This window comes from Protopterus annectens, chromosome 14.part0 (genome assembly GCF_019279795.1).
Source record: "Protopterus annectens isolate FY-2018-M chromosome 14.part0, PAN1.0, whole genome shotgun sequence".
Lineage (NCBI taxonomy): Eukaryota > Metazoa > Chordata > Ceratodontiformes > Protopteridae > Protopterus > Protopterus annectens.
In genome coordinates this window covers 722,186,404-722,201,833 of record NC_056748.1, presented here as the reverse complement: position 1 = coordinate 722,201,833, position 15,430 = coordinate 722,186,404, and the positions used below count along the sequence as shown (strand labels likewise).

At 38.0% G+C, this 15,430-nt stretch overlaps 1 protein-coding gene across 2 annotated transcripts in view; it reads left to right on the top strand.

Annotated features, from left to right (window-relative positions):
- The window catches only part of JMJD1C (jumonji domain containing 1C), a 304,550-nt gene that overhangs the window by 53,364 nt on the left and 235,756 nt on the right, over positions 1-15,430 (top strand). For both annotated transcript variants that reach the window (XM_044056466.1, XM_044056465.1), the window contains exons 6-7: positions 6,508-6,680; positions 12,198-14,419. In XM_044056466.1, the coding sequence (XP_043912401.1) occupies positions 6,508-6,680; positions 12,198-14,419 (2,395 nt within the window). The remainder of the gene's footprint in view (positions 1-6,507; positions 6,681-12,197; positions 14,420-15,430) is intronic.

Sequence of the window (15,430 nt, the reverse complement as noted above, 5' to 3'; positions counted from 1 at the left end):
TGTCATGGCATTCGTTGCTGCTTTCACTGTAGCAACTATACTCATTTTATCTGATATGATTAATGACTGGGCCCATGTGTGCCCTTTTCCTCATTTGTTATTTCTGATACCCCTTCCCCTTGCTAGACAAAGATACATTGTTTTTGTGTTGAATTTAAATAGCTTTTTCTTATGCTGTACTAATAAAAACACATACTCCTTTCTCACCTTGTGTATTCGTCTCATTGCTTAATTTCCTTCTAGGCTGTCTGTAATGATGCTTACAGATATTGAACAGGGTTGTGCATGCTCAGTATGAGTGGGACATACTCTGCTTTGGCAAACAGATTGGTATGGCCATCACTGGTGTAACAACATTTTATCACAGAAGTAACCGATCTTCTTGACACTTTTGAGCAATTCCTATTGCTCTGGCCTTTTAGTTAAGTAATATTCCTGATTCAGATATAGTTACTTTGTCATTACCAAATAAGTTGTGGGTTGTTTTTTTAAGTCTGCAATACCAAACTGGTAAAATAGTAGTGTTATTATTTGTTTTATATGGGGGAAGTCCCCCCCCCCACACACACACACACACACACACATTCACTCAAAATGACCTTGATAAATGTTACGTTTGTATTACTGATTTGCTTGTTTGGTGTTCTTGCTTTACAGAACTGAGTTTGAATAATTTGCTGTCTTTGATGTGTTACTTCAGTGGGAAGGAAGGTACTTTCAGTTACCAGGCATAATTGCTTGTTTACTCTCTTTAATCAGTAGTCACTTAACATTTATTATTCTGGCAGGTTTTCATTGTTCATGGTGCATTACAACTTATAGCAGTGGGACCTTCCCAGTAACAGATGAGTAACAAGCAGCCTACATTTTATCGGCTGCGTGCCCACCATGCATTCCACTCTGCATGTCATTTATACTAAATTCAGTCGGTTTTGTTTATGTGGTCTACTGTTCATATGGAACCCCTCCAAGGGCTTTAATGTCTTAGGTCTTGTTGAAGGATGAAGAGCTTAATGTTCTGTAAAAGGGAAAAGTTCTTTGTTTGAATGTTCTCAGACATTCCAGTCAGGTCAGAATAGCTGAAGAGCCCGGGCTGTATCTGAGGTGGTACCAAGTACAGTTTCTGTTTGCCTAGTCAAGCAAAAGCTGTGCAGATAAAAAAAACAGCCATAAAATGTCTTTGCAAATTAGTAATAAAAATGAAGTAGTTAGTTGAAATTTGCCCGTGGAATGCCCATACACTACTGTGAAAGCACTCATGTATTCTGTGCATATAACAGCTGGTTAAATGGTGATCATTTTAGTTGAAGGCTGCATCCATTCATCCATTTTCAACCCCTTTTCTCATTTTACACATGGGGTCGGGGTGTCACTTCAGCAGTGACAGTCATCTTGAATCAAGGTTTACACCACTGGGTGGCTAGGCCTGCCATGGTAATTCATTCGTACAACTCACTCGCACACACACTCTCGCTTACGGCCAGTTTAGAGTGTCCAGTCCACCAACTGCATGTCGTTGGACTGTGGGAGGAAACTGGAGCACCCGGAGGAAACCCATGTGACCACAGAGAGGACACCCAGACTCCACACAGAAGGCACCCAAGCCAAGAATCGAACCGGAGAACCTGTTGCTGTGAGGTGACAATGCTAACTGCTGCACCACCGCAGCCACCCCATGTGTTTGTATATTTATTTTCTGGATATCTGGGATTGTCTTTTGTCCACAGCCCAGGCACAAGACCGTACGTTAAATTATATTGAATATCTTGATCTAGATATTTTATATATAGTACACAAAACAGTGATATATGTAGGTAGCAGTAACATGCCATGGAAGACATACTAATATTTCTGCAAGACATCACAGTAGACAGAAAGCTGTACCAAGTTTCTGCTTGTGAAGCAGATGTACCAGGTGACATCTATATCTGATGTGCAAGAAATGAGAAAAACCCTGTGTTCACATGAGTTTTAATGCTTGCATGCAGTATTAAGCTGCATATTTAAGTACATGGTGGTCAGTAAAATAGTATTTGGAATGCAGTAAATACTAAGTGAGATGCAGATATAAAACAATTCCAAATTGCTTCGCCTAAAGAAATGTTCAAGGAAACTTTAGTTAGTTGTTGGAAGAAATAAGTTTCAAGAACTTATTATACTTGTAGTCTGTATGATAGAGAATTCTGATAAGCTGGAGAGTCTTGTAGAACTTAAGCCATTGAGAAAGCAGACTCTGAATTATCGCAGCTAACTGAACATGCTTTGTAATAGAAATATACATATAGACGTGCATATACATATCCAACGAACTACATTTCTGCGCACGTTTGATAGCTCTGTGAAAAAAGTGAGAGATGAGTAGTCTAAAATTTTGCACGTGCTTATATGTGTTCGTATGAAAGGTAACACACCTACCAAAGTGTATACTGTTTAATAAAAGTCACAGTAATGTCATTGAGTACCACATTTTTTGCAGTGTGTTTCAAGGCATTTAACAAGAACAGCTTTTGAATTCTGTTTTTTGGACTTTTGTTTGATCAGAATTCAAATGGGAGTTTTCGTACAAAGTACTTTGTCCCATCAAGGAAAGGGGGCACAAGTTCTCTCATGTTTACTGTCTGGAAGTCTGTTAGATACTGAAAAGAGAGTCAGCATAATGGCTTTAATAGCAGCAACTGTAGAAAATAAGCCTAGTTCTCATTTGTGCCGAAAGGTTTAGGACAGAAGATCAATAAATCTGTCAGGAAGAGACGGGATCTCAGGAGGGTGCTTTATGGTGTGATGATTCATACAGATCTTGAACAGTGCATGTATTAGCATGTTGTGCATTGCTGTTCATTTGGAACAACTAAACACTTAGCAACCAGGACCATAGCAAAAACAGAAGTGTTAATGCCTCCCTTGATGCAACTCCCATTATAACTTTACAAACTTGTATGCTGCTTTTGGATTATACACTGCATTAATAGTCCTAGGAGTCAACAACTGGGTGTTTTAAGATTACCTTGCAGCTATTTCCTTCTTTTAAACCATCAGGCAAAAAATAACCCACACTGTGCACTTACTGCAAGAATGTAAAAAGCAAAAAATAACCCACACTGTGCACTTACTGCAAGAATGTAAAAAAAAAATCTGTCGTCAATTCGCAGAAATGGCAGAAGAATTAGTATTTATAGTGTCATAACCCATTTGTTAAATATGCAATGAATTCTGATTTAACTTTTAATTTGGATACCTTCAGATTTGACCTTTATTGTTTACTTATTAATGTTTCTGTTGGCGGAGGTGATTGGTAGGAATGTATTGCTGTATACTTGTACAGAACCTTCACTTTCATAACACAACAAATACCAGAAAAATTGCTTTATATGAGCCAAACTGTTTTAATTGAAGTTTACAAGATACTTTGTGCTTCTACTAGATTTCCATGTTACAAAGCTGGAAATAGTATCAGCATGACACAGCATGCCTTACATGGTAATATTGAAAGTGCAGAGTTCAGGCATTCTGCCATCTGGCAATTTAGCACACAGGATTAAGGTTATGAGCTTCTATTGAGCTTCATTTTGTAGTCATGGATTTGAGTTTCTTAGTGGTCGCCAGCTGCATATTGGGTAACCCTGAGCAAGCTTTTGACTATACAGTTATCCCTGCACCCCAAAAAGAAGCAGTTGTGTTTCATGGATTTATGTCGATAAAACAGTAGAATAAAAAATAAAGAATGCTGTGCTCATCATTTCTTGCATCTTCCTGAAAAATGTGGTCTTTTTCTCGCCTGCCAGGCACATCACTACATTATGAATGAAGTTCTTCTTCTTCTTCTTTCGGCTTTTCCCGGTTAGGGGTTGCCATTATGAATGAAGTACAGTTATTTAACTTGAATGTGGAAAAGCCAGCTGAATAAGAATGAAAAATCATGTTGTGCTGGTGTTTGAAACTAGGTAGTTTCATGAAATCAGTAAATTGGCCTCTTGTCTACAGATTGTTTTATGCATACTGATTTAGATTGCAGCTAGTCATTTTAAGACCTTTCAGTGCAGGGCATTTCTGCAGTTATCTCATCAGCTGTTCTCCCAGCATTAATAATGTGCAGCTAATCATTTTAAGACCTTTCAGCGGAAGGCATTTCTGCAGTTATCCCATCGGCTGTTTCTACCAGCATTAACAACCTTCATTAGTACTTTTTTTTTTTTTTTTTTTTGGCAGAAAGAAAAATAATAATTAACTGTGAGTTTCTTGCTTCAAATGATACATCGTTGCAGCTTTCTGCTTTCTTTTGGACACTAGAAAGTGATCACATCAGAATCTTTTTCTCCTTGCTAGGTTTCATTCCTGTGTGCTAGATTACAATTTAAAGGCAGTAAATAAATAAATAAATAAATAAAATCATTAAAAAATCAGTTACTTTAATGACACCATTTCTTCACGTAGCATCAAAGTATATTCTTTCTGATGTCTTTGTGACAGTATAGCAATAATATTTTTCAAGGTAACATAGTTTTTTATTCCATTTTACAAGTGTGTCTTTAGAGTTGTGCATGTTTAATATGTAAGTCGTGTCATGGTTGTAGCTGTGATTGCATCCAGGATCTCTTAAAATCATTTTAAAATCATTAGTAAAAATATCTCGACCAGCTTATTACTTAAAAGGCTTTTGCTTGTTTGGGCTTTATTATTATTATTATTTTTTTTTACATGCAGTTAAAAATGTAAGGGATGTAGTAGGAATTAACTGTGAAATTTGAGCTTTGAGAAGATTTACAAGATAATGGCAGCAGCTCTTGTAACTTTACTAATTTTCCTCTGCATGTACTGCTGTGTGCAGAATTAAAATACAAATAGAGAATTTTTGTACAAGTTTTTCCCATGATGTTTGCATCCAGACTTGTCATTTGTGGGCTGTTTGTCTGTTGGTCATGTAGCGTAAGAGATTACAGGGAAGGTAAACATGGGACATTCCCCAGTACAGAGTCAGAGATAAAGTCAAACTAGCACAAACAGTGTGAATGTCTATTTTTAGAAATAAGTTTAGGGTTTAACTCTGGATGAGAGACACTCTTAATTCAAGCAGTGCTGTTTATTTTGTCTCTGTATAACCATTGTTGAACTGCACATCTGTTTTATTAAGCGTGCTTTTTTCAGGGGGCAGCTTCTGCATTTATCTTTTTTTTTTGCTTCGGAAGGCACTTCAACAGGAGGATGTGGCAAGAGGAATGTGCACACAGATACTAAGCTTCATACATCTCAACTGTCCTTGATTTTTCATGGACATCCCTGAGATTGTCTCAGATGTTAGCTTTGTCCTTATTAATCCCTCTTAAAACTGGTGACTGTTACAGGAAAAGGTGGTGAAATAAACTTTAAAATAATGACAGTAATTAGAGTTGACAGACTTATTTTAATTCAGAAAATGAGTATTAATTCACATTCTCCTGTTCTGTCAATGTCTGAACTGAATAGTAGTAACATTTTAAAAATGTCCCTGATTATTTCAGGATTTGTCCCTGATTATGTTGAGATTTGTTCCTGATTGGTTAAGAGCTATGCTAAGCTTTGCTTTATAAAATACAAAGAATATTAACAAAGAAAGATTATTTTTTTAAATGAACATTTCATCCTGCAGAAGTATGTGTGTGGTTAACTGCACTTACCACGGACATTTTAAATATTTTGCCATTCAGTACAGTTATGCCGTATTTATTGGTTAACGTGTAGTAATGCTGAATTTCATTCCAAACTCATTTTAGTCAGCATTGTCATGAGAGCAGCATAGCAAAGCCAGGGTTGGGGGTGTTATATGAAAAAGGCACTCTAAGAACCATTGGTTAGAATCACAATTTTAATCAGTCTAGTTAACTCACTAAACCTTTTGATTGATCACTGATGCCTTTTACTTCAGGGTTTCTTTGAAAAGTTCTGTATTCATGGCACTGACACACTTCCTTTATGATGGTTTCCCGGAAGCTAGTTTCAGCCACATCACAAGCAGAGTGCCAGTTTTAATAAACTACTCAAGCTGGGATTTTCATTAAATTATAGCTGTCAACTGCAGTTATTTCAGAAGAGCTAAACTTAGAAATGGCAGCCAAGTAGACACTTCCTGCTGCTGTTACAAGACTAATTGAGTTTGGAGAAGGTATGGGGAACTTGTTCATAGCTATGTCAGGGTTAAAGCTCTGTTGTGATTCAGACTTCATTGAGTGTAGAATAATACATTGTATAGATAACTTACAAACATTGAATTCATGAGCAACCAGCTGTCCATACTTTGCTTCTTGTTACATTCATCCACTTTTAATACCAGATTTTTGTTCTTGTGTAGAAGGATTTTTGTTTTAAACTTTTATTTTTGGGTCTCAGCTACTATGTATGTATTTTGTGCCTGCACTGTGAAAAAGCTCTATATTCTGTTTTAACAGGTTTATCTTAATCTGATTAAATTAAAAATACTGTCCTAATTTCAGACTGTTGAGATAACACTTAGATTATTTGTGTTTTGTGTAATAGAATACTGCAAGCCCTTGGCTACATCAGCCCACCCCTGTGACCTCAGCTGACAGCTTAGGGTTACTGAGCCACATTCCTGTCAGACCCTCCAGCGCTGACCCTCATCGACCTCTCAAATTGCCTGCTCATTCTAGTCCACCGCTGTCAAAAGCAGCTGTAGAACATCACAAAGAGTAAGTGTTATCACAGACTTCTTTTGTGTATAAAAAGGATATATTCTGAGATACAGTAAGAACTGTTTATGTGTAACACTGGCTGTTTTTTTGTCTTGTACTTGAAGTAGGCTTTTCACACTGATAATGCCTAGAAAAGAGGTTACTGTATGTCTGCAGTTTGACATTCAGGTAACATTTTTAATAAAGTTATGCGTCTCTCTTCTTCCTTTTGAGATTGCTTTTGTTTCACATGTTCTTGGTTGTATCAGTAGACTGCATTCACTAGCCTCCTTTCAAGAAGAAAACGGGACTAAAAGGCAGTAAACTGTGTGGTCTCAGAGGAGAGATTTGTCTAGGTAACAGACCAGTGTGATATCATTTTTTTCTGTATGCTTTTTGTTCGATTGCCTAGTGACTCCCTTATTGGACTTGAACCTGTTCGCTTACCTACAGTAGATATCCTCAGAATGTAGGCCAGAGCCATGTGGAGGGGTGGTCACTCAGGAAGCCATAGGGGGAGGTTAGTTCCCTTCATGGGGACATACAAGTAATGTCACTGCAAGGGTAACTGCATTTCCCCATGTGAGTGCATGCTCCCATGTAGATGCAAAGAAGACTATCTGTTATGTGGTGTGGTGGCCAAATGTTCACTCTAGGGTTGTCTATACATCACTGTCCTTTCCCTGATTGCAGCATTGGATGGCTACAGTCTGACACCCCCCAGGATAGGAAGTGCCAACTGCCTCTACATCAGCTCCAACAGACACCTAAGCTGCTGATAATACCAGGATCACCTGTTTCATCATCACAGCTTTATTCCTTTGGGCTACCTGAGCTCTCCCTGGTGTGGAATCATTATAATCTGGCTCCAGTGGACTGCAGACTTTTTTTCTAAGCACCGTACTTATTCACATAGTCACTGCATTACTTCATCATTTCTTTGATTCTCCCTTGGCATACAAATGTAACTTGTGATTAGAAGAGAATTTGAGACATTGAAATGATACCTTCTCTACTGCATAACACAGCGTGACAGGATACTCTTTCTGCACTAGATAATGATACACACTTAATCCAGGGATTTCTAGTCTGGTAGTCAGAAAATGTTTTATAAAAGTGGTCAATCAATGTATGTTGAAGCATTTTGGGGATAACCTTGACCTTTCATGTTACCTTAACTCAGAAAAACTTGTATTTTTCTGTCTGAGTTGTAGTGTGCTCTGAGTTGAATACATTATTTAGCACAGTGGGATGGATTATTTCTCTCCTGTCAAGCACATTTAACAGAGCATTTTTTCCAGTTAGTAATTTTTAGTTTAGTTTTTTAAGGAGGTGTTAGTTTTGGAAATAATATATCAGTGTTCTACTGATGAAATTTTTACACATATTTGTGCTAAAAAGGTAAGTTGTTAACATTTTTGAGTGGAATAGGGAGGTGTGCGGACTGCAGTTTGTCAGCTGCAGAGATGCTTTCCATGTCCACTCCCAGATGAAACTTTGGTAGAACTCCTCCTTTCCCCACCTTCTTGTTAAAGGACAACAACGGGATATTAAAGCAATTTGCTCAACCTGCTGTCTCTTTTAGTCCCTGTTTGTTGATACAGCCTCAAAAAAATCACCCGTGCAGCTTTAAAACCTAATCAACTCAACTGTTTTCTCTGTTAGGCTTCCTACCTTTCCATACTATTTTACTTTCACTTTGAAAACCAAGTTGAAAAACCTCTACCTGGCTTTGAAATGATGATGTCACATCTGCCAGAGCTCTTGCTCTAGCTACCGGGATGTTTCCTTCCCCAAAGTGATGTAATCCCTGCCTGATTTGCATTGTGTATAGAAGCCAGTGGACCTCCCACATTGTGATGTCAGAGCTGCCGTGCCCAGCCCACTCTTAACCTAGCAAAAACGTCAAACTATAATCTCACTTTTCTGAAGACCCTACCAATATGTGACAAAGTACAGGCAGAAGCACATTAACAGTTGCAAAAACTAAGAGCACAAATTTCCAGTAACCATGCATAGACATTTATTGCATGTTTTTACATAAGAAGCAGATGTCTGTCACAATTAATCGACAACACTACATCACATTACAAGAAGTATGCAATACCATCATTTTCTTAAATTACCACTTAAAAAAAGCATGTGGGTGCTGTCATGCAAGTCTGTGAAATGTTTTGTGTTTATAGTGCATCATTTGTTAGCTATTTAACCTAACAGGAAGGAAAAATAAGTGGGAGTGTGATGCTTTGCAAAACATTGATTATTCTCAGTGCTATGGAGCTTGGTTCTAAATTTGATATGAGGAGTGCAACAAAAAAAGTCTCCCACTGTAAGGAAGGAAAGGCTGACAAGAAAATAGTACATTAGTTTGGTCACCTGCTGTGAGCTGTCAATCACATGCAGATAATGGGTCAAATTACGCTTAGCTCTTTGACAGCTAGGGAAGATAGGTGTGAAGGGGAGGGGACATACCTTGAAGAACTAGATTTCAGCCTTCACAAAAGAAATCAAGTTAGCATTTGTAATAAGAAAGAGGAATAAAATGCACTTTTCATTTCTGTTCTCTAGCTTTTGCACTGCTTGTGTTTGAAGTAATCATTGAAAAGGATAACATTTTAACCAAAAGTAGGTGACTGTAACACAGCAGTGAATGCCTGTAAATTCAGTGCACTGACAGTATCTTTAGGGAAAACGTGGCAAATCTGATGCAATTTTTGGAGACAAACAATGCATTCTGGGATACTTAGAGGCAGACTAAATAGTCAGAATTCTTTCAAGATGCCAGACCCCCATGTGGTCAGAGTCAGAAATTGCGTATAAAAATATCTAAAAAGCTCTAAATAGTCCCAGAGTGGTGTTAAAATGTAGGAAACACCAAACCATGATGAAATAAACATGTTTTTTGAGTGTCTGGGTGCGGTTGTCCTTTAACCAGTCATCTAAACTGCTAGGTTGTCAAACACTGCATGTAGGCTTGATGTGCATGTGGGGGGAGGGGACCCTACTTGGAGATGGGTATATGAGGATTTATGTGCGGCAGTAATGATTACTTAAGAGAGCTTTAAAGTGCTAAGATTATGGTCTAGAAAAATGGATTTCATGATACTGAGGAGGGTACTTGGGGGTAGAACAGAAAGGGCATAATTTCCGTTGTCTTGAAGCAACATGACCACTGCAGAGGGAGTCTGATGGTACCTCTGGGAGCGTCCATGTTACCTGGTGGCAGAAGAAACATTAGGACTGAGTTTTAATATATTAGGAAGGTCATGCAATAGAAAGAGGAAGCATAAAGAGTAGATTTAACGGAAGTATTGTCATGCAGTGGTTCACATCTTTAAGATGTAAACAGTGTTACCTGATATTTTCCCAGAATATCAGTTATATTCATGTATAAGTTGAGATTTTATGCCAGACAGTTGGCATTACAAATAGGCTGGACTTATGCATGTGCCATGGTCATATTAAGTGGAGTAAGATGGATGAAAAGAAACTGAGAACATATAAAAATGCTTTAATTGCTGCCAAGTGTTTTTTTCTTTATTCATAAATGAGCACACTGACTGCTTACCCACTCCACCACTTGATCGTATGTCATATGCAGATGATGTCCAACTCCTGGAGTTTAGAAAATCACCCACTTACCTACAATCTCAACTATAAGATATTTTTTGCAAACTCTGTCAATGGGTATCTGCTAACAAATCAACTAAAATGAAACTAATGTAATGCTCTTCGCCTCCCCACACAATTACTACTTTACCAGCATTCCTGGTGAAAGATGACCCAAAGGAATATGATTCCTAATGTGGACACCTACAAGTACCCAGGCATTACCCTAGACCCACCCCTTGCCTTCATAACTCATACCAGTAATGTAATTTGCACGGTAACAGCATAACTCAAACTGTGTTACATGCTATTCTAACTACTATCCCCAGAAGCCAGAATGGCCAAATCCAAAAATGTAGTTCCAAACTAGAAACCTGCTTACCCTACTAACCCCAAACTCTTCACACAATGCTTATAAAGTCCAGATGGTTGAGAAAAAGCTCTTCAGATTTGCACTACCAGCATATGTTACTGCGAGCTAAAAAATAAACTCCACTGGATACCAGTTACTGATAGAGCTTCTTTTGTCTTTAACTGCCTTCTGTTTAAAGTCCTAATCCCAGAAAATTGTCCACCCTTAGGGACAAAGCATCCATTCAAGAAACCAAACTTGTTCCTTAAGATTCAGCCAGGATGACAGTATCCAGCCTCACTTTAAATCTACAGGGAAAAAGTATTCTCACACTTAGTACTTACCCCCAAAAATTAAAACTCTAACTACATTGAAAGAATGTAAACGTATTCTTCACATATGCCTTGGAAAGGAATCTATGTGCAAGTGTTTCTGGGATAATGGTATTGTGCTGTGTGAGCATTACCAATAAAACATTATGTACCTATTAGTCTTCTGTTACCAGTGGTTAACAGCCCTCATTAATAGCTGTAATCCCACACATATTACATGGAGTTTGCTTCTAGCTATTTGTTTTGTTTTGTATATATGCTCGTATATATTGGTCATTGATGCCTTATACATGTGATGCTTTACTTCTCTGTTTTAGTCACGCCAATGTTTCAACTATTCTTTGTTGCTTCATAAACTGCTAGTGAAGTATTGTAGTTCAGTTTGCATAACTGTATCCTCTTTTAACCGCTCTCTAAACCAAATTTTGGCTAAAAAGGGCCTATATACAGACCAGCCCACTTGTCTAATTTACAAACAGTGAATAAATGACTAAATAAATAAGTTTTGCACCACAGTGGCATGAACATTTTCATATCTTCTCAATGTCTTCCTTGGAGTATAAGGGAAGAAATTACAGAAGTGTAGAACTCCTTAAACCTTTCATACGCAAATACAAGTTGAAAAAAAATACATAATTTTTTTCCAGTATGTGCTCTGAAGAAGTTCTGTTTAGCAAGTGGTGTAACATACAAGTGATTGAAATGGATGCCAAGATAGTTTCTTTCAGTTTTTTTTTTTTTTTGTACTGGATGTTATAGGTCTGTCGCAGCTAACTTATGCAGCTTCTTCACAGCCATGGAGCCAAAACTTAATATTTTTGTTTGTCAAAAAAAAAAAAAAAAAAATGAAGGCATAGTCATGTTTTGGCTTAAATTGTAACATGTCGTAGCTTTTCATTGTGCTGTACAGTTAAGGATTGTAAAACTCGATAGCACCAAACTCAGTTTTAGTCCCACAACTTACATACAGGTCAGTGCATCTTAATAGAGTTTGGTCTCAAAACTGTCTGTTGATTTATACATAATTTGTGACTTATCCATTAGTGTAAATGGTAAACACATATTTTAGGCAAAGTCTCAGGCTTGAAAAATGACCAATTTCTTAGTAAAATGTAATGCATTACTTTTCCAATTTGCTTTGGGATTTTAAAGGAAAGCAAGAATTTGGCACTAAAATTGCTGCATGCAATGTTTACTTTTCTGTTACTTTTATTAATTTTTCTTTCTTTCTTTTTTATGTAGAGAGGTAGAGAAGAGAGGATTCATTGAGCCATTGCACTCTGCTAGACCGTCAGCATCTTTGAAAGCAGATCTTGAACATAGTAGAACTCAGACTGGAAAAGACAGCCAATTGCATAGACATTTCATGGACTCTCCTTTGAGCCACAGCAAACAGAGATCACCGCAGGAACCCGGGGACAGGCTGGGCAAGCATAAAGAAGAAAACCGAAGAACTCTTACAGATGGCATCGATGTTGCACATTTTGGAGCTAAAATCAAAGGGACCGATGTGGAGAAAGACAGTTATTCTAGGATAGCTTCATTACCTGTTGCCAAGAGTGTTTCACAAAAAACAGAGAAAGACACAGAACGGACGGTATCAGAACTTTATAAAATAAAACAATCAGTTGCCCAGACTCTGCCGCAGAGCAACTATTTCACTACATTGTCAAACAGTGTGCTAAATGAGCCACCAAGGTCATATCCTTTTAAAGAAACTACAAATCCATTTGCTGAAAAGTCACCCAGTAATCCTTCGTCTACATCTAATTCCTCAACTGTGACATCATTTAGAAAGCCCCCTCCTCTAATTAAGCATCAGCCAGAAGGTGAAGGGTTAATGAGTAAGATTACAGAACAGCTTTCTCAACAAGTGTCATCTCCTTCTGGTAGTGCTAAAAATGACTCCCGGAGCCCTGCTGCCCAGGTATCTGTTTCTCCTTTAAATGGACTTCCTGTTATGCCAGCCTTGCACAGGGCACCAGTGTTCCATCCCCCAGTTCATCATAGCCAAGAAAGAAAAGATAGCAATTATGCTAGCCTTTCTCCACCAACATTAACTCCAGTACAGCCAATGAATGCTTCAGGCAAACTCCCAGAACTGCAGAAACCACCAACGTTAGTGCCTGAACTAAGGGAATTAAATACTGTTCATAAGGCTGTCTCAGAGACAAGTTGTCCAGATATTTGGAAAGCTTGTGACACAGTAATGCCTGAAAAGTCTGGATGGCATTTAGAGAAAAGCAGTTTAAAACCACAGTCAGCCACAGCATCTGTTATTGTACGCCCACCTAGTACAAAATTTGATACTGGACAAGTAAAACAGTTAACTTCCAAAAGTCCTTCTAGTGAACGGTACTTGACAGTGACAAATTCAGTGGACAGCATGAAAGCATCAGAGGTCAGAGAGACAGGGAGGGTAATTTTAGCAAATATGACCCATGACAGTTCTCGTGTACAGTTTGATAAGAATTCCAAGCCTTTGTTACAGGAGAGTGGTGAGGCTCCTGTAACATCTCCTTCCAGTATGTTCTACAGTACTGAGAGTGTTGTAACAACTGCTGCAATCACAACCACCTCTGTTACAAGTCAGAATAGTTCCGATGTCATTTCTTCTGCTTTAACAACCACCAACCCTGCTGGTGCTGGAACTGAGTGCCCTGCTCCAAAAACTGCAACCCCGATTGTAATGGGTACACAAACATCGGAGTGTAAAGTCAGTAACAACAGCATGCTTATGTCCACTTTCCATCCAGTCATTAGCAAAACAGGAAATGTAACACAGCCTCTCCCTGGCCCTCCTAGCACAACTGATTTTTTCCACTTAAAAAAGCACAAAGCCGCACTTGCTGCTGCCCAGTCTAGAAGTACCAATGCCGGTGATAATGATCTTGTTAGCAGCACAGATCAGAAATGTCCATCTTCTGTTTCTCAAGAAAATGTCACAGCCAACAGTACAATAACCAAAGTCAGCACTGTAAGTAATGGGCAAGCATCTCAGGCAAGTCAGCCTAACTTTCATACAAAACTGAAAAAGGCCTGGCTGACACGACACTCTGAAGAAGACAAACACACTAATAAAACAGAAACACCTGAAAGTACTGTATCAGACATAGTGAAACCTTGCACTGCTACTCCTTTAGATTCTTCAACAAATGACTTGGGTGATAACAAAGACAATAATAATCAAGAAGAGGGAACATTAAAGGATGACAAAGTTACAGGTAATGCAGTGAAAAGGGCTTACGAATCTGGGTCTGAAAGTGATGACTCAGATGGAAGTGAAAGTAGGTCTGAACAAAGGACTAAACGGCAACCCAAACCAACATACAAGAAGAAACAAAATGATCTTCAGAAGAGAAAGGGTGATACAGACAAAGAGGAAGAAACAGTAGAAGTTAAACCCAATGGTGTCCTAAGCAGAGGCTTAAGAGAAAAGAACAAACTTAAATTACAGAGTAGCAGTAAGTTATAGATTGCTTAGTGAATGGTCTGTGAAGTGTCACAGTTATTTAAGTGTGGTTAACACAGTTAATTAAGCCTGTTTTAGAAACTGATGCATTTTTATTGTAGTCTTGCCAAATGCAGTAATTATGTACTGGTACATTCTGTTTTCTTAAAGCGATTTGCCGATGTGCTACGGCTTTGCAGCGTTCTGTGAATAAGGTGCCACTATCCATTTGTCTTGCTACCTCTCCTTACCCTTTTATATTGTATTCTAATAAAAAAAAATCCTTGTAAGTTTTTATTAAAACCATGGCCCAAATAAATTTAGGCTAATCCCTTGGTGACATCACATTGGGAATAGAGTGAGATACATCCATAGACTTTAATGGATGAGACATTGGACTCATTGCGTAATGCTGCAGCCATTAAAGTCTATGGATGCACCTCACATTTTCCATACCCTGATACTAGTGAGGTTGAAGTTTGAGGTTTGCACTCAGTAGCATCTTGATAAGAAAAATGTGAGGTTAAATCTATATATTTTTAAAAACAATCAAAATCCTTACCATTGGGGAAGAGACATTTGTTTCGTAGTTTCTATACCACATGCCATGGTGCATTTTTTTTTCCGTTGGCAAATCACTTTAACTTGAGAAGTCAGTCTTTGCAAAATAATGTTATAGGTGTTTAAAGGGAAGCTGTATGCAGAAGTCATATGGATTTGATTAGATTTTGATCTTGTTTGCATTAGTAATACTTTGGCTTTAAATCTAGATGGTTAGTCATTTTTTACAGTCTGTTGTACACCAAGGTGGTCTGATGAGAGATGCTGTACTGGCATGGTTTTCTTTTTCAGGATGTTTTTTCTTCCACAGTGCACTTTTGGTCCTATGTGTATGACAAGCTTTAATCATTATTTCATGTGCTTTTAGTCTACATTTACTTAAAGTGACAGTGCTGCCCTTTAATAGCTTATTTATTTAGATTTATTAATTTATTTTAAGCAGGTAAGTGGACTGGACCACATG